Here is a 24,962-nt window from a genome sequence, read left to right as displayed (position 1 = left end):
TGAAAATTATAACATCTAAAATAGTTTTTATCATTTATATATATAAGCTACAAATTCCTGTAATTAAGATGAATAATATATGATAAAATACTCTTTCATAGACAGGACTAAGGAATAATTTATTAAGCCACAGGTGCGGTTTCCTGTGCCTAAACTGTTTATGCAAACAATACTTTTGCATAAGCAGGTGTTACACTGACAACGTGTTTTCCTTCTGAAGAGTTAGAAATTTGGTACCTGCTAGGCAGAGGGTGTTTATGTGACCAGCCCGCAAGAAACACCTTGGGCAATAAGTCTCTAATGAGCTTCCAACCGTAGACAACATTTCACACATGAGGAATTAAGCATGTTCTGTGTGACTACACAGGGAGAGGACTATTGGAAGCTTGTGCCTGGTGTCCTCTGGGCTTTGCTCCACACACCTTTTCCCTCGGTTGATTTTGCTTTGTGTTCTTTCTCTGTAATAAATCTTATCTGTGACTATGACAATATGCCAAGTCCTGTGAGTTCTCCCAGAGAATCACCAAACCTAAGGGTGATCTTTGGGATGCCCCCCCATACAGTACTATTCAGTTATTTTTAAGTTACATTGAAATAAAATATCAAAAGCGGGTTAAGAATCTACAACAGTGACATAATTAACCTGGCTCAAAGAAGCCATGCATTGATTCTCTCTAAGCAACATTTCAGATGAATATAATCCTAAGAGTGCTTCTAGACATAAAAGGATTCCCACATTCTTAAAACTTTAGTTTGTGTTAAACAGTTTTTGCCACAAATTTCAAGAGTTAGTAACACAAGTCCAACGTTCAACTATATAAATTCATACAATGGAAATTAGTTATCAGAATGGTTCTTGGAATTTTTTTTCATTTAAAGTTACAAGTCCACGTGACTGTTTCACCCCTTCTTCTACCTCTTAAACAATCCACCTCCTTGGCCCCTTTGCATATTCAGCTGACATTCCTGCTTTCCATTTGACCAAGAAAACAGCAATCACAAGAGAACTTCCACATCTACCAGTCTCTGCATTTACCATCATACCTACACATCTATCCATTATATTCGCACTCCTTCCTGTTACACTGTCCGAAATACTAGCAATTCTAGCTAAAAAAGATCATTCTGTTTACGCACTATATCTCATCCTACCTGGCCTATTCAAGAACTTTACTATCATTTGTTCTTCCTTTCTGTCCTGAACAATCAAATTTTTCAATTATACTGGATCCTTCCCATCAGCCTATCTCCCACTCTAAACAAAATCCTCCCCCCACTTTTGACAAGAGATTTTCACATATTGAGGTATATGGGGTAACTATTTGGGTTCAAAACTGATTCGGCTTGGATTAAAGACATGTGATTTATGGCCTACCAAACATATATTGTACATCTACTTTAACCATTAAAGTAAAGAATGCACTCTCTTAAGATAAGAATGCATACCTTCCCTCCTACGCCCTGTATATAATCCAGTATTAGTCCCTTTGCAGACATCAGGGTCATGTTGACTTGCTAATTTGGAACTGAATATGCCTTTGAAACTTTGATGAATATGTATCCTGGGCATGTTTAACATATGTTCCTTGTTCTAAAAAGTTATACGACTGTACTGAAAAACATGCTTCTCTGGAACACTTTCTTCCTTTCTTGAAAAGGCCTTCCTAGGTTATAATCCTCAGCTTGGCTCAAGTAAAATTCACCTTATCTCTCTTATCTATAGAATGGTTACTGGTTATTTTGTGTCAACACTGTCAAAAGTGTCCTGGGTTGGAAATGAATCATGTGGTCACTCCATGAATGACCACAGCGATAAACACAATGGTCAATTCTCAGTCCTCCTCTTACCAGACCTCTGTTCATTACTGGATAATTTATTATTGCCTCCTTCTTGAAGTACTTTCTTCAGTTACCTTCTGGGGTACCTCATTCTCCTGTTTCACTGCCCTCTCCTCAATCTCCTTTGCTCCTTGTTATTTCCCATATCTGGTGTGCCCAGGACTTGGTCCTTCCCTTCTCTAGCTATGCTTGCACTTCAAGTATCTCACCTAGTTCCATGGATTTAAATATCATCTGTATGCTAATGACTCCCAAATTCATACCTCCAGCCCAGCCTTCTCTCCTAGACTTCCAACTAACCTATCCAACTGCCTATGTGACACCTCTCTTTCAATGTCTAATAGGCACCTCATATTTAACATATCCAAAACCAAACTCCCAATTGCTACCCATGTCACCTCTTCTTCTCCCACGTTCTCTACTATGTCAGTTAATAATATCATAAAGCTATTCAGGCCCACAACTGTTGTCTGATCTTTAATTCTTTTTCTCTCACACTATTTATCCAATCCATAAGCTAATTTTACTGATTATACCTTTATATTGTATCCAAAATGAAATCTCTTCCACTGCCATCATGCTAGTCCAAGCTACAAACATTCTTCCCCTTGACTATTAAAATAACTGAACTAGTCTCCCTTATTCCAATCTTGCCCTTCTACAGTCTATTCTCTACACAGCAACCAAAGTAATTTCTTTAAAACATAACTCAAATTATATCATACCTTTGCCTCTAAAGCTCCCAGTGCATCCCATCACACTTGGAATAAAATCCCAGGTTCTTAGCATGTCTCCTGACTACTAAGACGCAATCTCTACCACTCTCTGACCATCAACCCCACTCCAACTACGAATGCCTTCTAGTTATTTCTCAGTAACAGCAAGCACACTCAATCCCAAGGGCTTTCCACTTTCCATTTCCTGTGCCTGAAGTATTCTTCCCCTCACGTACACATAACTTGTTTCCTTAGTTCATCCACTTTTTTGGTCAAATCCTCTTTTTCAGAAAGGTCTGTCCTGATAACTCTACTTAAAATAGTTTTATAGTTTTATTTTCTATTTTTCTCCTTACACTCTTAAAAAAATTTATATATTACTATCTGACACTATACTTACATTTTATATTTAAATATTTATTAATTCTCTGTTTTCCTCACTATAATGTGGACTTCATGATGTTAGAGACTAATCTCTTTTTTCACTGCTATATTTTCACTGTTTGGTCCATTGTAGAAACTGAATAAATAACTGCATGACTCATGCCAAGATGCAGGAATGAATACAAGCATCTATACACGAATAAATCTGAAAATCCTGGGTCGCTTTGGCTGCCCTTATGACTTGAACATGACATGTGTCACTCATATCTGTACAGCATAAACAAAGATACAACACTTACAGTCAATTTAGAGAATGCACTCTGGTGCCAGACGGCTCAGTTTAAATCCCAGCCTGGCCACTGACTACATGTGCAACCCTAGTCAAGCCACTGACTGACTCTCTGCGTTACGTCTGTTATTTGTAAAATGAAGATGATAACTGTACCTACCTGGTATTATTGTAAAGATTAAATGAGTTTATATATACGCAAAGCACTTTGGACAGTGACAGCACATTGTAAATGCTTTATAAATGTTACCTATTATTATTATTGCTACATATAATTTTGGGAAACAAGGACAATGATATCTTCTTATTTTTTAGAGAAAAATATCTATAGTTTTGAGTAACTTACTCATTTTTCTGTGTACATTGCTAATAAGCAGGAGCTAAAAATACTGCGTAACACTTCTAAAATTACTCAAAGAGATTTACTCTAACTTTTAAAAGACAGAAACCCCTCAGGTTCAGCCTGAAAACCACTTCATACCAAATTGTAGAGTCCGTAACACAGAAGTATCCATATAATAAAAAAGAAAAGAAAAATTGCTATTGAAAAGCTTCTGCACAGCAAAGGAAATCATCAACAAAATGAAAAAGTGACCTACTGAATGGAAGAATATATTTGCAAATCATATCTGGTAAGAGGTTAATATCCAAAATATATAAAGAACTCATACAACTCAATAGGAAGAAAACAATCTGATGAAAAAATGGGCAGAGGATCTGAACAAACGTTTTTCCAAAGAACATGTACAGATACACAGAAGTTGGCTTCTTTCCAAAGAAGACAACAGGTACATGAAAGACGCTCAACATCACTAATCATCAGGGAAATGCAAATCAAAACCACAATGAGATATCACCTCACACCTGTCAGAACAGCTATTATCAAAAAGACAAGAAATAACAAATGTTGGCAAGGATGTGGAGAAAAGGGAACCCTTATGCACTGTCAGTGGCAGTGTAAATTGGTGCAGCCACTATGGAAAAGAATATGGAGGTTCCTTGAAAAAATAAAAATAGAACTACCATATGATCCAGCAATTCCACTTCTGGGTATTTATCCAAAGAAAATGAAAATGTTAACTCAAAAAGATATATGCACCCCCATGTTCACTGCAGCATTATTTACAATAGCCAAGATATGGGTACAACCCAAGTGTCCATCAACACATGAATGGATAAAGAAAATGTGATATATATACATATATATATATAATGGCATATTATTCAGCCATAAAAAAGAATGAAATCTTGCCATTTGTGACAATATGGATGGACCTCAAGGGCATTATGCTAAGTGAAATAAAGTCAGTCAGAAAAAGACAAATACTATATGATCTCACTTATATGTGGAATCTAAAAACAAAAAAACAAAAAGCAAGCTCATAGATACAGAGAACAGAGTGGTGGTTGCCAGAGGTAGGGGGTGAGAGGTGGGTGAAACAGGTGAAGGGGGTCTAAAGGTAAAAATTTCCAGTTAAGTCATGGAGATGTAATATACAGCATGGCGACTACAGTTAATGTACTGCATAATTTAAAGTTGCCAAGAGAGTAAATCTTAAAAGTTCTCATCGTAAGAAAAAAAATTCTGTAACTATGTATGGTGACAAATGTTAACTAGATTTATTGTGGTGATCATTTCACAACATAAAAAAATATCGAATCATGTCATACATCTGAAACTAATACAATGTTTATGTCAATTATACCTCAATTAAAAAAAATTGCTAATATTTGAAAGAGAAAACATGCACACAAAGCAAAAGTCAAAACTCAGTAAGTAATAACAGAATAAATAAAATACCTACCTTTAAATTTAAAAATAAAAGTCTCAGTGTTAAGAGAAAAAAATCATATCTTAAAAAAAAAAATCTCTCGAACAAACTTCAACTAGAAACTATTGCTTAGTGGGCTGGCTCTCAATCATACCCAATTCCTATTTATACCTTTGTGTAGTCTCTGCCCACACTGAATAGTGCTGACTGGTGTAACAAATAAGATCTTGTAAAAGTGACAGAGGATGAGTTTTGAGGCTGGGTGATAAAAAACACTGTACTTCCATCTTGCTCTCGTGGATCACTTGATCTGGAGAAGCCACCTGCCATATTGTAGGGACACTCAAGCAGCTCTATGGAGAGGCCTCTTGCCAACAAGTGAGTGAGCCATCTTAGAAGTGAATCCTCCACCATCGGTAAAGCCTTTAGTTGACTGTAGACCTGGCTGACAGCTTGAGTGCAACTTATGAAAGATCCCGTGTCAGCACAACCCTACTTAGCAGCTCACGAATTTCTGACCCACAGCAACTCTGAGGTAATAAATGTTCAGTCTTTTAGGACACTAAGTTCTGAGGTAATTTGTTACACAGCAATAGATAACCAATACAACAGATAACTAATACAATAAGAAAGACATTCCATGTATCACCCAATCCAAAAATATTTGAAAAGAGCTTCTAGGGCAGACGGTAGAAGATATCTTTGCAAAATAAAAAGTAAATGGCACATGAGACAGTCAGTAAAAGAGACTTTTTCAGGTCTCTTGTCAAATGAGCAACTGCAGTTTTGTGAGGTATTTTTATTCTAAAACTTACAAACTAAACTTCTTCTAAAGAGTTGAACAAGCAACTGTCTGACCATTCCTGAATAAACAAGCCTTCACCCATGGAGGCAACATTCAACTGTACTTATCTAAGGGAACTGGAGCACGCAGGACCATTTGACAAACTTCTGCCAATACAACTGGCTCTACAGGCCATTCCAAGTATTATCCCCAATTAACGCTTATTTCCACTTAAATTTTCAGTTTGTAAGAAGAATATCTGAGGTAACTTTTCTACAATGACATGACACTGTGACTTGTGACCTATCACTAAAGGACACCAAAATTAGACTTGTGTAACAGCATGACACTGGAGAAGGGACATTAGAAGCCATACAGACAGTTTCTCTACTTCCTGGTATAAAGATTTAGCTGATATAATTTAACACAGAGACATACAATTAATAGGTTTTAATACCTTAATTAAAAATAAGAGCAAATGCAAAAGGTAGGACAGAAAGATAAAAAGAATTATGAGTCTTTTCACGTAATGAGATTTTTCCATAAAAAGCAAGAAAACATTATCTTAAACATTAAACAAAATCTCATTTATTATACACATGTGGGGGGTATGTGGGGTTCTTTGATTTTAAATAAAGTTTCTCTGAACCCATTTCTGAATGATTCTTTTCTTGTTTCTTTTAATCTACTTCTACAAAACTTATTTATGGGAAGATGTCATGAAATGTGCGATAGAATGCCACGTGGTAGTTCATTACTTTGCCCCCCTCCAACGGATAAGTTCTCTCCATTAGTAGATGGAAGGACTAACTTAGGTGAACTTTATATTTAAATAATATAAAAATATATTAACTATATAATATTTATAAACTTCCATATAATATTTACAAACATATTAAAAATAAGTATATATGTTTATATATACATATATAATACTTATATGTATATTTACATATATATTTATATTTATACATATTTTAATACATATATACTTATAAACTTGTATTACATATATAATATTGATAATATGTAATATATACATAATATTTACACATAAACATACATATATAATATTTATAAACATACATATATAATATTCATAAACTTATATTGAAAATATTTAAGTTCAACATATATTATGGGTTTCTCTCTACATAAAGAAGAGAAAGCAAATAACAGTATCAGGCCAGAACTACAGAACTTTGTCTCTTGCACAGTTTTTATTTTTAATAAAAAATCAATATCTGTGCAGTGCACCACTTTTAAAGACACCAACGTAGACATAAAACACAACACGTGTGTGGGAAAGATGTTTGAAAATGAGTGTACACTACTGTTCCTGCCCTTAGGAAGTACGTTCCCCAGCAAGGCTCAGCAGCGCACACAACGGCACTCAGTATGTTCACAGTACCTTAGGGAGGGTACACATGATCATTAAGACAATGGCCTTGTCCTTAGGGAACTGCAATGTGGGTACAAAGTTTATAAAAACAAGAGAATCAGTGAAGATATGATGATCAGTTGTCAAAAGAAGGAAATGGTTCATTAAAAAACCTCAAGTGCTGACAATATAATATGTATATTACATTACACATATATGTGTGTGTATGTGTGTTATGTGTGTATGTGTATATATATCCCCAAACTCTATATTCTTCAATCCTAAGAAAAATAAGGATTTTGGTGAATTAAAAATTTGATAGTAAACAGAGAAATAAATGAGTGGTAATCCCACTTCCTTCCCAGGTCCTTGGATTACCCTGAGATGTGAATGTGGTTGTGAACTAAAGAAAAGAGATAAGACTAACAACTTCCCATTCCAGGGCATTAGGTACAATTAGAAAAGAAAATGGTTCCAAGTCATACCACCTTTCAGAGGATTAACTTCTCTGAAATATCTAGAGAAAAGGAACTTCATTCCCTGAAAGGTTCTGTGTAGGCCCACTCACTGCCTCTCCGGATGATCCCTGGCACAACATATGGAAGCGCGAGGGAAAAGCTGGTGAGCAGCAATAACACATTTTATTATTCCAGGATTTTAAGTGTACATGTGGAAGTCTTATTGATATTGGCTATATAAAAATTTTATATGTACCAAATAAAAATTATAAGGCCAAGAAATAACATAAATAAGAAAAAGACTAGAAAATACTAAAATTGCTTAAGTATACTTAAGCCATATAAAACATAAAGGAAAGGTTAAAACAATATCATATTTATGAAAAATGTCAGTTGACAAATGAAGATTTAAGATTAACTATGATAGATATTGAGAAAGCAAAAAATAAATGCTTGGGGTTGGCCTGGTGGCGCAGCTGTTAAGTGCGCGTGCTCCGCTTCGGCGGCCTGGGGTTTGCAGGTTTGGATCCCAGGCGCGCACCGATGCACTGCTTGTCAAGCCACGTTGTGGCGGTGTCCCATATAAAGTAGAGCAAGATGGATGTTAGCCCAGGGCCAATCTTCCTCAGCAAAAAGAGGAGGATTGGCATCAGATGTTAGCTCAGGGCTAATCTTCCTCACAAAAACATAAATTAAAAAAATATAAATAAATGAATGAATGAATGGATAAATAAATAAATGCTAAAAATGCAAACAAAATACCAAACAAAACAAAGCCACCCGTAACCCAGGCAATTTTACCACTACTATTTGTAATATTAATGGGAAATCACTTGCAACCATCAATGCTAGTTGCTACTACTTATTGTAAATGATTCTCATACTGCGTCCTGCTGGAACCTGGAATACTTCTCCCAGTGCTTCGAAGTTTCTATGGGTGAAAAGAAACGAAAACCTAAACGAGCTGATTCTGGGAGCTCTCCTCTCCTTAGTCAGAGTCACTCTTCTTTTATTTGTTTTACATTTTAGGATGCTTCTTAAGATTGGTCTGAAATAGTAGTCTCCCAACTCCACCTCTACTCAAAATATTTGAATACCAGTATTTCATAAAATTATAAAAACCGAGATGAAATGAAAACGTAATTCTTTGATGAATCAAATAGAAGAAACCTTAAGTGGGTATTATTAATTTCTTCTTATCATCATTTCTTTATTATTTATCTTCACTTATCTAAATAGACTTTACTTACTGTATTTAAAAAGCACAACTGGAAGGACGTACAGGACTATAATCTACTAGACAGCAGGACTACATGTACCAATTATAACACCCTCAGTGCAGTCCATTGATGATTTTGGTGTCTAGTATATGATACAATTATTCTCCCTGCATGGATCACAGGACAGGAATAATAACAAGTATATATACTTGTAGCATACCAACTCTTTGATGGAATTCTCATTGTATGTACCATCACAATAATAAAAGCTTTTTGCTTCCACTGTGACACATTTCAAAACATGTCAGCATGTGTGTCTGTGTGTTTGTTCAAGCATTAGTGTCTATGAAAGAAGTGCTTCTGAACTTGGATATAAATTGTTTTCAAATTTCCTATTAAGAATAAAAACATGGTATTTATCTTTTGAAAAACATCAAGAACCCTACTGAGGTTCCACAAATAAAAATAATACAATATGATAAAAGTATCTTTTTACTTTTAAAAGGATTGGTTACAAAAAGCAATGAAGTGAAAAGAGACAACATAACTCTGAGAAAATCTGCAAATCCTATTTACTTTCGTTGTTACTAAAATTTTCTGAAAGTTACAAGTTTTTATTTCAGATAACCTGAAATAGAGCCTTCGTAGGAGTAAAGTTTTACAACTGGTTATATATTTTGTTCATTTTTAAAGTGCTTTGCATTGAAAATATAAAGACTCTTTGATCCAATATCCAAAATCCAGTATCTGATTATATGAATTTAAGAATAATCCATTTTTATGAAACTAAAAATAAGTTTTAAAAAGTTAAAAAAAAAAAGATATTTTCAGAGAAAACTCAGTACTAAAGACTTTGAGGAAATCATACCTCATCGGTGTTATAGATAATCTGCAGCCCTGAGGAAATCATTTCCACAAGGTAAAGGAGATAGAGCGACACTGCGTTTATCTGAAAACAAACAGCAACATTAAAAGGTTAAAGGAAACAACAAAAATATTATGTTATGAAATTAAATGTAAAAGCTAAACTTACAAGTCATTTGTTCTAATAGTGGCATATAAAAACTATTTCCTTTCCTATTGTGAAATAAAGAAGCTATGGATTTAGCTCATAATAAAATCCCAGCTTTGTACATAAAACTCTAAAATCCTCAAATTCATCATGATGGTTAACATCTGATTAGGAAAATGGCTGCAAGTAGGACTGTTAGCAGGTGTCTCTATAACATTTGTTTTCAAAAATTTATTTTCAAACTCTAGGTCTAAAGTACATCTACTCTGGAATAGTTCTGCCCCTACAGGCAGCTATGTAATGTCAATGCATCTCAAACACACGTAAATGAAAAAGTTATTTGGCAAGTAAGACATTAGGACCATGCCAGTACACCATAAACAATAGGCAATGCATCTTGAAAACAGTCTTATTTTCAGAGAATACAGAATTTATGAAAGCAACTGCAGGGACATATTAATTTTAATCAATGGTACAGCATATTATTTAAAATATATTTATGAACAAATGAATTTTATAATCAAATGTGTTATTTTCTTCTTTTAGTTTCTTAGTCTATTACAGATAGACACTATATGACCTAAACAAACAAAAAAAAAATGAAGACAAAAATATCCACTTTAACAAAAAAAGATTCTCACAGAATCCTGTATGGGACATGTAAATTGTTTCAAGTAAACAAGCAGTGAAAGATAAACACTATGACACGGACAAACCTTGAAAAGATTATCCTAAATCAAAGAAGCCAGTCACAAAAAACTAAATATTGCACAATTCCATTTATATGAAATGTACAGAATAGGCAGATTCATAGAGACAGAAAGTACACTGGTGATTGCTTAGGGCTAGAGGCTTTGGGGGAGATGGGGAGTGACTGCTAATGGGTAAAAGATTTCTTTATGGTGTGATGAAAATGTTCTGAAACCGATTGTGACAGAGGCTGCACAAGTCTATGAATATACTGAAAATCACTGAATTGAACACTTTAAATAGGTGAATTGTATGTCATGTGAGTTATATCTCAAGAAAGCTGTTATTAAATAAATAAATAGGAAGCAGCAGAAATGTTACATTTAGTCAGGACATTGCTAACTTAAGTTAAAACAAAGAGCAAGCAAGACGTAATTTTGCTTGTCTCCCTTGACTGTCCTCCAAACCTTACTAAGTAGTTATTTATGGAAAGTTGGGGCACAAAATTATTTGTGCCTTAGAGGCCCGGGACAAAGCAGCCCTGTGTAACCAGGACCTAGCAGTGTTGGTGGCTCTCTCAGGAACCAGGATGATGCCAGATGTCTCCTGACTTCCCAGGACTCGAAGTCCAGTAGGGTGTCAGGGTCTTATTAAGATCTAAGCAGGCCACTTTTACAAAAAGATACAGGATTCTGGTTTTAGTTTTTTTGGACTGACATAAATTTTTGAGTGACCTTTCTCAGAACATGATGGAAAAGAGCTTCATCCCTCTGCCAGGCTCACCCAAATATTTTTACAGCACTGACACTGGCCTGTCAGAAATGACTTCAAAGAAATTTCATTCCTATGGACAGCCATTTACAACTGCACCTCCAAGCTCTCTGCTCTGACTTTTGAGAAAATATCAGCAAGTGGCAAATTGTAAAGGGACTGCCAAATAACAGGTTGACTAGCATTTACTGAACACCTACTAAGTGCCAGCCACTGAGCTTAAATTCTGGGATACAAAAATAAATGAGCCGTTATCTTCTGAAAACCCTATTTCAGATAGTAACCCTATTTGTCAAAGTAAAAGGTAAAGAAAACCTAATTATGTGATAATTATAAGGAGAAGGTTAAGAAACAACATATTCATATAACACTAACTCTCCAAGGAACTGGTTACAAATAAGTATGCGTTTCTGCTGTATTGAAATGGAGACACTGCACTTTCTGTGTATGGAGGAGTCATACTAAAGTAAGACATATCAGATCTCTAGAGAGAGAGGTACTATAAAAAGGAGATACTCTTATTTTAGTAACGAATATATGAATAATAAGTACTCTATCCTAAAGATCACAGAAACAAATGCAAAAAGAAAATCCATTAAAGATAAATAGCATGTATAATATTTGTATCCCAGGAACAAGGCAATGGAATGTCCTGCTAAAAGCAGTACACAGACCTTAAGAGAAAAAACAGTAAAAACAAAACATGAAATCCTACAGTGTTTTCTTAGCACAGGATACAATTCAATATATTATAGAAGACAAAATTTATAGACTCCAGAAATGCCTTTTGGAATTTCATTTTAGTGGTATGTTTTTAGCTTTACTGAAAGTTGATATATTAAAAATGAACTGTCACGTAACAAAAACTTCTGATTTGCTGTTACATCACTGTCAACTGTCATTTATTCCCTAGTTTCTAAGTGTTGAAATTCTTCCAAATTTGATAACAAGTACAAGCTTCTGTCACTGAAAGAACTGTCGGATCCGTTCTTCTAGATAGTAATACTATAATTCATCCAGTTGCCCTTTTGGCTTGCGGACCAAGAACACAGTCAGATTTAATGTTCAATCACAATAACTAATTCAGTCCTTGTGGCTGGCAGTTCACGTCTTTTCATGGTCGATTTTCTACTTCTACTTTGAACAATTTATGAAATCTACTTTTTTTTGTGTTTTGCTGAGGAAGATTCACCCTGAGCTAACATCTGTTGCCAATTTTCCTCTTTTTTTTACTTGAGGAAGATTAGCCCTGAGCTAACATCTGTGCCAATCTTCCTCTATTTTATATGCAGTTTGCCGCCACAGCATGGCTGACGAGTGGTGCAAGTCCGCACCCAGGTTCCGAACCGGCAAACCTGGGCCACCAAAGTGGAGCGTGCCAAACTTAACCACTACGCCATGCTGCCGGCCCCAAAACCTACTTTTTAAAAATTTTAAATAGTAAATAGCTTCAAATCTTCTGTGATGTAGAGTGTAAAGAAGAAAATTTGAAGTCTTCTCTTTTTACCTGAAGATGGCCATATTCCCCATAGGAGAGGATCTCATCTCCTGTATGCACATTGAAAACAGAGTGAAGACATGTTGTTGGGCGTGGATCCTGCTTAAATTGCTGAACCTAGAATCAAATATAAAATTTAAGTAACGCTAGTAATTCACATTCTCATCCAAGATTAGAGATTATAAGTTATTTTTCATGAAACTTTTTAATGAGGAAAGCTACAGCCTATAGGCAGAGTACAGAACAAAGCAGAAATGTTACATTTTCTAAAGAAACAAAACACAGATAAAACTCATAACTACTAACTGCATAGAGTTAACACGATTCTTGAATACTTAACTGATATTTCACAAACAGCAATTCAAGTGTAATAGGGAACATTTTAATGTAGTAGCAACGGCTTTTGCAATGGTGTGCATCTTACTTTACTTTTGAGTCAAATAATGGCTTACTCTGTGGGACAGGATTTCAGCGATTATATCCTCCTGCACTGCTATTTGGAAATGCTTACAAGACATTCAGTGAAAAAGTGCTTCAGGCCACATTCTAATTCAGTAAGTGTTCAGAACCTCAAACCTATTTCTTTCTCTAAAGATCACAAATTATAACCTATGCTCGTCAACATGTTTTCATTCCTTTTACACATATACTCTCATTACTAAGGCATCAATTTCAAGAGAACCTAGGCCATTCCTTTACTTATTAATTGAACATAAAATTTAACCATTTTAGAATACTAAGTAAATACTAAATGATCCAACAGACAAACTACAAAGACAAAAAAATCCATTTACTCTTTTAGGTCCTATTAAATTCAACTTGGCAAACATTTACTGATACCAATTATAAGCCAAGTACTGTGCTAGTCTCTGGAAGTATGAATGAACAGGAACAGAGAATGAACAGAATGACACATAGCTCTATGTAAAGGCAATGATTTTCTTCTCTCTTTGATAAGAGATAAGTGATGATAATTATCTGGTGGTTATGATCTTGCCTTGCTTCACTTGGCTAAGGAGGCACAGAGAACCATATTCTCTCCTCTACCTTCAAAATTCTTCTCATCCTTAAAATCCTATCTCAAAAATCATCATCTTTTATAAAGTCCCTTCTGAACTCCCACTAAAATTCCTTTCTCTGGACTTCCACATCAGGGTGCTTATCCCTCAATGATTTCTCCTGTCTTTTATTCTTATTAGTTGTCTGTATCTCCCACTATCTTATAAGCTTCTAGAAGCTACACTATCCAATATGGTAGCCACTAGCTACATGTGACTATTTAAATTACAATAAATAGTATTTAGAAATTCAGTCCCTCAGTCACACTGGCCACATTTCAAGTGTTCAACAGCCATATGTGACTACTGGCTTCTGCATTGTTTGACACAGTGATAGAGAACATTTCTATCATCACAGCAAGTTTACTGGGCAGTACTGTGCTAAAGGGTTAATACACCCTTCCACCCCCCAGGAGCCCTGCACAAATACCGCCCTCCCTGTGATTGAAGTCAATAAAATGAAAGTCAGGACCTACGAGTAGGTAATCAGAAGTGAGAGAACAAGAGTAAAGGTAGGGATTTACATCCTCTGTCTATAAAGTAACCAAGCCATCTGGGGCCCTACTGGTGGCGCAGCAGTTAAGTGTGCGCGCTCCGATTTGGCAGCCCGGGGTTCGCAGGTTCAGATCCCGGGGGCGCACTGATGCCCCGCTTGTCAAGCCATGCTGTGGTGGCGTCCCATATAAAGTAGAGGAAGATGGGCACCAATGTTAGCCCAGGGCCAGTCTTCCTCAGCAAAAAAAAGAGGAGGATTGGTATTGGATATTAGCTCAGGGCTGATCTTTCTCACACACACACAAAAATGTAACCAAGCCATCCAGTGTTAATTCAGAGAAGGTGAGAAGGCTATCCTTCCCAACATCTGAAACACACATAGAAATCATTGTGGTCACTCCTTCCACACTACCATGATTATTACCTCAAAGTACTAAACATTATTCTGTACTCTTAGACAAAAATATAGTTAAATTAAAACAAAATACATTTTGCTTACTTGATAAGGATCTAAAAAGATAAGGTTTTATTAGTTTAATAAAGTGATTGCTGCAGTTGACAAGGCAGTGTTTACTATTTGTCTTCAAGACATGCAAGTACCCAGCATGAGAATTTACATTCAATCACTGCATCAGGGGAAAAGCAACTACTAAAGATGCTCAAATGGGGACTTACATAACTATGCTCTGGGTCTTAAAGCTGTTAAAGGACAAATAATTTAAAGTTTCAGAAAAATATAAGATCCAAACTCTACAGGCTTTGAAAATTAATGGGGCGTATTGTATGTGAATTATAGACAAAAAGTACTCTTGAAAGCAGTCAAAAACAAGGGGACATTAATTAGTATTTTATATGATGTCTGGCATCTCGCAAGTAAAAATAAAGAATAATTAAAGCAAAATTTTCTAGACTAAAACAAATCCTGAATAATGTTTTCTCTGCTTGTATTTTACTTGGACTTTTCCTGAAAACTTTAATCATTGTGAATACACAGCTTATCACTGAGGAAAAGGTAACTGAGTATTTACCATCTATTCTTAACTTATAGCCTTAAAACAAGCACTTAGGTGGGAAAAATCATCTCATAAGGGAATCCTAGAAGAATATATTTTACAAAATTTTAACGATTTCTCACGTATTAGAAACCACTTAGCAGCATTCTAAACAAATAGATTTTTTAAGTAGATAATTAGGGACAGCAACATTCATAGTCTATAACTACTAACTGCAGATTAAGTCAATCTTACAAAATTCTGAATGCTTCTCCTTAAGGAATATTAGAAAAGAGAATAAATGAGAGAATAGGTATACGAACATTTAGAGATAAAAAATACCTAATATTAATAAGTAGGAATTAAGACAAGTGGCAAAACAATAATAGGCAGAAATAGATTGCTCTACATTCTGCAAATCAAGGACAACTTTATTTATTCACAGTAAATTAAAAATATCTCTTTCAGGTAGTATTTTTAGAAAATATTTTAGGAAGCATGCTTCACAATGAGAAATCAATAAAAGTGGAGATTCAGACTTTCTAAGTCATGGTTTTACTTCAGAAGACAAAGAAGATGAGCCTTAAGTTCAAAGAGCAAATCAACACTACAAATACGCTTCACTTTAATTTAAGGCAAGGCCAAAAGAGATACATTTCACATTTTAAAACATGGTAACATTCTCTCCGGCTATGGAATCATGAAGGAAATGGTGAGCACCAACAAGAGGTGAAAGTATGGTGGTAGGCAGTGAGAGCGGTGCATGGTTCAATCACCCTGAGTCAGTCCCTCACAGTCATATGTGGATTATAGTAATATCCTCCACTCCTACTCTAAAAAGTTATGGGGATGAAGAAAGATTGTAACAATGAAAATACTTTAACATTTGTAAAACCCTACATTTTGTGGTATGCATAAATACCTAATCCTAATGTGATCCATACCTTCTTACAACTCACACTTATTTTAATGGTCTACCATTGTACCTACATAAGGAAAAACATCCTAATCCTTTATAGTTTAAGGAAGGAATTCAAGACAGTTTAAGTCACATTCAAGTTGTATTCAAAAGAAAACATATCTGTGAAGACTGGTTAGTAAGGTTGAATAATATTTAGAAAGGACACTAACAATTGGCTAAACAAGCAGCAAGAAAAATCTTCATATTACATCATTTCCCTCCTTCTGAGAAACAACTCTAATTTAAGTCTGTCAGCTTGTTTAGCAAACACATGAAATTCATGGCTCCCACAATGTTTCCTTGAGAGAAAAGTTGAATTCACACACATTAGGCATTCATGAAATGATAAATGTGAAATAAACAGTAAACTTCTCACACTTAGGAAAAAATAACTTTAATCAAAATTCAATATATATAACATACTAATTTAATTCAAATATGTTAATATAACATACCACTTTTTGTCAAGCATTGAAAAACCTTTATAATAATGATTTGCAAAGTCAAATCTCAGTAGACAAATTATAGGTTTGTCACATATCTATTACCAGCTTGTGAATAAATTTACTTTTTCTGCCAACTAACATTTTCTTGTTGCCATATTCTGGTGCAGAATATAAATGATTTTTTTCAGTTTTAACTTTCAGATACAGATCTCAAGAAGAAAATGGGCTATCACAATTTTTTGATCCTTTTCAAGCATAAATTAAAACAATATAACATTCACATGATAAAAACATACAAAATATTAAGTGATCAAAATTGTCTGCATAATTACTGATGTGCATCTTTGCTAATAAATCATCAAACCTGAGGGTTGTCTTGGGGACCCATGACACGATGATGTACATATAGGGACACTTATATTAGGATCTGGGGACACAGAGATGCAGGTAAGTAGGGGGAATATCACATTATATTTGTATAGAGCTTTACAGTTTAAAAAGTTTTATTATGTATATTATTTCTTTAATTCCCACAGTAACTCTGTAAAGTTTGCTGTTTTCTAAGTCTATAATTCCTGCCCTCTTTGCAGGTATATAAACGAAGTATTATATATTTAACATTCACTTAAGTCACAGCATTCACATGTCCCAAAGGAACTGTGATAAAGATTTTCTTAAGTAATATAATATTAGTTAGAATTATGAACATTGTGAGATTCCTGAGAAACTGAATCTTTATCAAGCAAACACCAGATGCAAAATACAAACAAATTCAAGCCTAAATAATAATTCTCAATCACCTCTCACTTAAAGTATTTCTTCAATTTCCGTATTTCAAAACCCTGGGCTGGGAAGGCAGGGGCTGTTTTAACCCACGTAGACTGCCCTAGGATGTGGTTTTACCTTTTGAAAGCACACTCTTCTTCAAAAGATGCTATTGCTACACTGGTTAAACTAATCCCTCAGAATGACGTGAGAATTGCAGTCCACACGACGGTGTTTTACCTTATCGGCCTGACGCATATAGCAGTAGAGAATTCCTCGCATACATTTTATAGCTGAGTGCTCCAGCTCATGGGTCCTTCCCTTGTCATCATCAATGCGCCTGGGTGAGAGAGATAACTCATGAAACAAATTGGAAATGCATTTGAAAAGGAAGCAGGGTTTTTGATAATTAAGTATTTAACTATCTGGCTAATCCTACGTTCTGGCGACATCTACTAATTCTGCAACAGTGAAACTCCATTTTCCCAGCAGATGTAGAAACGCTACAATAAAAAAAAAATCCTATGATGAAACTTGTGCAGATTCCTCCTTCTTTTAAGGAAGTAAGCCAATTGCTTTAAAAAACAGCATACAATATTTTCTACATTGACTTGGCTGAAATTTTAAAGGATATTTCTATATCAGAAAAATCTACCAAAAGATTTTTTAAATTCACTGTTACAAAGAAAAGGCAATTTTTACTATCAATTCCTTTTAGTTATGCAATGAGCACCTGGATTCAAGGAAGCACAGAATAACATAGGCACATGACTACTTTGCTCTGCCACGTGTTCAATAATGCCAGGGTGGGCACTTTCGTCACGGATGCCTTCAACTAAACACACACCCAGTACAAGACGTGACATATTTGGGCATAAAGTTTTATATTCTCAGGTCTTAGTTTAAAATCAATTGATGATAGTTTACATCTCTTGCTTTTAGAAAGAAAGAAGAGCTAAAATCTGCCTATCACATAGGTTAAGATGTTCTTCTGTGCTTAACTTTCTTTTTTATTATGGATCAGTGACCTTCAAAAGGTGGATGATTATTACCCACTACTGAAAAATAAAAGTAGCTTATTCATTGTTTCACTAAATCTTAACTAAAATATCTGTCAATCATCCTTACCTGATAAAAAGTATCATTTGTCTCCTTAAAAAGTATACTATGATTACCTCCTGTTCCAATTGCAGATCTCATATATCACTACTAGGAAGAATGATGATCATTTTAACATAGTATGGTGAATGTCAGTAAAAAGTAAGTTTTTCGTCATTAGAACATCATCCCTCCTTTCATATGCAAACACTGCAGGAAAACTAGCATGATTTTGCTCTATGCTCCATTTTTCCCCAAGATGTCAAACACAAGTGTTTCAATAGACGCAAATTACAGCATGGATAACAGTGGACCACGCATTGATATATGGAGGAAACAGCACAATTGGAGTATAAGGAACTCACCGAAATGTTCTATGTACAATTCCTACCACATCTAAAAACAAAATAATTCAGAAAAAAATGAAATCAAGCCTTTAAAATAGTCCTCTGCCCCTAATTTCAACAAGCATTAACCCACAACTAAAATATTCCATAATACTTCAGGCACAATAACAAATCTTTCTATTTCAATGAAGTTCTCCTGTTTCTCCTTTCTTCTGCAAAGAATATGGTAATCAGAACAATATTTCTCTTCTGACTGAGAAAATAAAAGAGCAGTTGCATCTCAGTAAAAATATTTAGGCCAGTAGGATATATTTATTATCTTTCCTAAGATTTAAAGTGAACCTCAGGACTCAAAATAACTCCTCTATTTTCTACCAGGAACTGGCAATATTCTATGCTCTTTAGCAAGTTCTGTGGATGCAAATTCAAGTTTTAACATGATCTGAAGAATACTTTTAATTTTAAAAAATGAATAAACGAAAACTTTAAATTTAATTCTAGTCTATTTATTGATCACAAGCTATGTGCAACTGTTGATCTGATACTTCTACAATATGAAGTCTTTTTTTTTTTATAATTTTTTATTTATTTATGTTTTTCCCCCAAAGCCCCAGTAGATAGTTGTATGTCATAGCTGCACATCCTTCTAGTTGCTGTACGTGGGATGCGGCCTCAGCATGGCCGGAGAAGTGGTGCGTCGGTGCGCGCCCGGGATCCGAACCCGGGCCACCAGCAGCGGAGCGCGCGCACTTAACCACTAAGCCACGGGGCCGGCCCTGAAGTCTTGATTTTATATCTAAATCAGAATTCCATACTTAAAATATATAACTAGTGAAGAAAGTAGACACTTGAATCCCATCATTGATGCATTATTTCCCCACAGGCAAACCTCAAGGAAAACAAAATCAGAATATTGTGTGGTAGAAATAGCCAGATGACCTGATTGCTTACTAGTACTAAGATAAGACCACCTATTATAATCAATCCTAAAATAGCGATAAATCTGGCACTGGAAGAGAACAGGTTGATTTCTTGCAGGAAGGTATCCTTTCTCTCCCTTGGACAGTACTGCAAGGTATCTCATCAACATTTGCCTTGAGTTTTCATTTTTCCCATATACACACATTTAAGCAGTCTGAAAGTACTCTTTCAAGTCAATACTCTTTTAAAAAATGACTTAGTCATCTCAAATATAAAAAGTAAAGAAAATGAAATTCCACAATTAAACCCTAACTTAAAGTCATGTTTTTTTCTAGAAGTTATATTGGAAACAAATTAAAAAATGCAAAAAACCTACATGATACTTTTTAATATGACATGAAGTATAGGTTCAACTTTCTTTTAACAGATTTTGTATAATTGAGTAGACTCAGAAACAGTTTTAATCTGAACCATGTTAAGTCAAAATAATATAACTATTTATAAACTAATATAATTATAATAGTTATAATTATATAATAAAATATAAATATATTTACTTATGTTAATTATAATATATAATGTAATATAATTAAAATTATAAATAATGGTACATTCAAAACTACAACTTGATATATAAACGACATTTTAAAAAGTCAAACATATTAGTAAGCTTTTCTTCCCTCCTTTAAAATAAAACAATTATACAGTGGAATTGTAATATTACATTTAAAAAAACAAACTATTTCAAAGTGTATTTTTGCAAATAAATTACTTCATTGTCTCTAATAATAAAATATTGACTATATCTAATTAATGAAATAACACCAAATTATACTCCTAAATGTGTGTGAAATATAAATGTGCAAAAAATAACCTGTTTAAGTCCTCAGTACACACACACATACACGCACAAATTCAAACAGATGTGAGGTTTCATGAGACTGTCAACAAGACTGACTGAAAACTAATGCAATTAGAAAAATTAAATTACTCATAATTTTTAAAAACTAATAACTTTATACTATGTATTCACTACCAAAAAGAGGTAGATATAAATTCCTGAAGAGAAAATATTGACAGCTTAATTTTTGAGAAATTCTTCATAATGCAATCTTACATGACGTCATTGGCATTTACAAGTAGCATTAGAAACAAAAATTCCATTTATTTTACAACATGAGAATTCTCTAAACAAACCATCACAACTTGATTCTGTGAAAGTAAAAAGAGCTTCATAATAATTCTGTGCTAAGTACTCTTGCACTTCTCCAAATGGGAGATACCTCTCCAAATGGGAGATATTGCTCTTGCTAGTAACACAAAAAATCTATTACTTTAACTACATAAGAAGATAAATTACCTGCGCAGTTAGTACAGAGTGTGCCCAGGAAAGAAAGGACTTTAAATTCTCTATCAGATGTTTATTTATTTATTTTTTTGTGAGGAAGATCAGCCCTGAGCTAACATTCATGCTAATCCTCCTCTTTTTGCTGAGGAAGACCGGCTCTGAGCTAACATCTATTGCCAATCCTCCTCCTTTTTTTTTTTCCCCAAAGCCCCAATAGATAGTTGTATGTCATAGTTGCACATCCTTCTAGTTGCTGTATGTGGGATGCGGCCTCAGATGGCCGGAGAAGCGGTGCATTGGTGCGCGCCCGGGATCCGAACCCAGGCAGCCAGTAGCGGAGCACACGCACTTAACCGCTAAGCCACAGGGCTGGCCCCTCTATCAGATGTTTAAAGTATTCTGAATAATTTTTAGCAATTTTCCCTCAACATTTTATTTAGAAAAATTTCAAATCTATAGAAAAGCTAAAAGGATGCTACAATGAATAAACCTTCCACTCTTCATCTGGATTCATCAATTGCTAAAATTAGCTTGCATTCTCTATCTATAATTTATTTTCTGCACTATTTGAAAGTAAGCTACAAACATCATCATCCCTAAACACTTCAAAACTATCTCCTAAAAATAAGGACATTCTCCTACATAACAATAATATCACTATCACACCCAAGGAATTTAATACTAATACTACATTATCTAATATATAGTCTATATCAAATTTATCCAATTATCCCCAAAATATACTTTACAGTGTTTTTTTTTAATGCATGATCCAATCAAGGATCATACAACGCATTTGGTTGTCATATTTCTTTAGTCTTTCTCAATCTAAACATCTTCACACCTATTTTCTCATCTTTTTTGATAGCTACATCTTTTAAGAGTCCAGGCAAGTCATCTTACAAGTAGCCACGATCTGGCTTTGTCTGATTGTTTATTCACAGGTAGATCCACCTAAACATTTTGGTAAGAAGTCAACATGGGTGATGTGTACTTACCATTGTGTCACATCAGGAGGCACCTAATGTCAGTCTGTGCCATTACCGGCTTTACCACTTGGTTAAGGTGCTATTGGTGCTCCTTGTACTCCTAAGACCAGTAGTAGCTTGACATTTAACAAAAGCTATACTGTGCTTTAATACAATATGTAAAGAAAGGCTTGTAGTGATATTAGCAAACAAGTGTGCTGAAAGTGATTACTCAGTAGTATTTGATTTTCTTTTACAAATGCAACACATTGATGATTTAAGACAGAGGAATCATGTTCATGTGAAAGATACAATTTGCAAATCGGAAGTATATGTATGTGTCACCCTCAGAAAATTAATATTCAGAAACCTAATCTTAATAACGGTTAAAATGTATTACTACTGACTACGTGTCAGGACCCACATTGGATGTTTTCCATATATAATGAAATAAATAAGGTAAGGAGAAATTTGGTATAGTGAAAGAATTTTTTTTTACTTTATAAATAATTATTTGACTTACAACCAGATTTAACAAGTGATACTCCAGTGAACTGCAGTGGGAAAAACACTAAACTGGGGAGGGGAAAGAAAAGGAGTCCTGGCGCTGGCTCTATCATTAACTAGTTGTGTAATTTTGAACAAATCTTTTAACTACTCTAGCCTCCAGTTTTATCACCTGCAAAATTCAATCACCATCAATTCTCTCTATGATTGAAACCAACCAGCTCAATGAAAATGGGCAGTTCATTCTGCCAAAGACTGATGCTGATTTACAAACAGAGATGAAAAATTTTGGTCACAAAGGTGTAAAATGTTAGAACTAGTCTCATATAAACCCTCAGGAAAACTAAAAGGTTTAGAGGCCGAAAAAGAGATGTGAGCAGTCACAGGTCACGCAGTAAGTCAGCAGCAGAGTCCAACGACAGCTGCCCAGTTTGTCTTGGGCGAACAAATCCCTATTACCTAGACTTGGAGTTACTAGCAGTACACACACCAGCCCACCTGTAGGCAAGAGCCAAAGCCCAAGCCCCAGCAGCACAGTACAGACTGTCCTGGATCTTGGCCTTCCGATCATCACCGCATGTTTTAGTGGGAAAGAGACCCGTGGTTGGACTTTGATACAGCAGCAAAGTTGACTTGACTGCAATTGAAGACAAGAAAAAGAATGAATTGTACAGCCATCCATTTTCCTTGGATTTCCTCATCCTCATCCCACTTCTGAAAATTTTGTTGTTTCTAAACTCAGCTGTAGTATAAAACTTTTAAAGATGTACAAACAACTTCATGTAGGTTACTCCAGCCTAAGCGGGAATCCACCCTGCATGAAGGAGTCTTCCCACTGTTGAGGAAAGGACTCGGCTACTCAGAACTTAAAAAGCCTTTAGCAAACCCTGGTTAATGTCAATAACTGTTATAAGGCAACATCAGGTACAGAAAAAAAAATATCAACTAAAAAACTAAGCATATTTTCAACAAATCAGTTTAACAGGGAAACACAATGCAAATGTACAACAAAGAGTGGCATGCAATCGCTCACCCCAAAGCCAACTCAACTGTTAAACAGGTCAGAATCCTATTTTTCACTAACAACTAATTTGTGCCTGGTCTTCAGAGGAATATATTCACTTTACATATTATATTGTGCAGGTTAAGGATATGTTTAACATTTCAAAACTGAATCCTATCCTAATATAACATGAAAACAGAAAGTAAGCTGATTTTGTGAACATTTCACTTAAATAATAAAAGAAGTCTGAAATTAATGTTTTATTATCTTTTATGAAAGTCATAAAATAGAAAAATAAACACACTAAAACTACATTTCCTAAAAGTTGTTTTATTCTTGTCTAATAACTATAAATGGATGAGTAATGTTTTTCCCAAAAATACATTAATCTAATCTAGATTGCCATGTCAACTACTTTTAGGATAGTGTTTCAAAGGTCCAAAGCACTCTGGTCCTTCAAAGAGATCAAAGAAATTAAATTAAATTAAAAGAAATTAAATTTCTCTTTCTTTTTCTCAGACTAAACTGACATTATCATTGCTTTTAGAAGATGAGGCTATTTGTTATTTTTCCCAGAGTAAAGAATTGGCCCTCATAGTCTGAAGTAAACTATTGACATTTCTTTAAAAAGGTAGTTAAATCTCTTTAGCTAGTTATGGCTACAAAGGTAATAAAAGGGCAATAAAAAAAATAGATAAAATAAAAATAGATAAAAGAATAGAATATATACCAGAACCTTGACCAAAATAAGTTAAATTAAGGTTTTACATGAGGTTTAAACAAACAAAAAGTCCTTATCTTAGGGAAGACAAATAAATGAAATTTTATATTATTTGCCATACTAAGCCAAGTAAATGGCACAAGGAGCAAACTCACAAAAAATTAATAGGCATTTCCAACTTATGGTCTGATGAACAAAGAGAAGTTGCATACATACATATCTCACAGTTGCTTACTCATATTAAAAAACAAAATTTGCCAGGCTGATCCTGACAAAAACAAAACAAAACAAACAAACAAAAAAACCCAGGGACCTGATATTAGTAACAGTAACCTGAGATTACCTTTTGTATCTCAATGAATTAGAAATGGATATAAAAGATTCAGAACTACCCAGGAACCATGTATAGGTAAATGAGCAATAAATACTGCAAAATCTTTGTTTGTGTAAGTATTAATCCAGAATAGCCTCTAGTTTCAAATCTGGTTATGTTTAGGAAGGCTAAAAGGACACAGAGG

At 34.6% G+C, this 24,962-nt stretch overlaps 1 protein-coding gene across 8 annotated transcripts in view; it reads right to left on the bottom strand.

The window, feature by feature from the left end:
* The window catches only part of PHKB (phosphorylase kinase regulatory subunit beta), a 215,184-nt gene that overhangs the window by 162,730 nt on the left and 27,492 nt on the right, over positions 1-24,962 (bottom strand). For all 8 annotated transcript variants that reach the window (XM_058527748.1, XM_058527747.1, XM_058527750.1 and 5 more), the window contains 4 exons: positions 23,219-23,357; positions 17,772-17,871; positions 12,824-12,931; positions 9,712-9,792 (listed from right to left, as the gene is read on the bottom strand). In XM_058527748.1, coding sequence (XP_058383731.1) covers positions 9,712-9,792; positions 12,824-12,931; positions 17,772-17,871; positions 23,219-23,357 — 428 coding nt within the window. The remainder of the gene's footprint in view (positions 1-9,711; positions 9,793-12,823; positions 12,932-17,771; positions 17,872-23,218; positions 23,358-24,962) is intronic.

This window comes from Diceros bicornis, chromosome 32, assembly GCF_020826845.1.
Source record: "Diceros bicornis minor isolate mBicDic1 chromosome 32, mDicBic1.mat.cur, whole genome shotgun sequence".
Taxonomy (NCBI): Eukaryota; Metazoa; Chordata; class Mammalia; order Perissodactyla; family Rhinocerotidae; genus Diceros; species Diceros bicornis.
The sequence above is the reverse complement of the archived record's forward strand: the minus strand, read 5'-3'. Positions and strand labels throughout refer to the sequence as shown.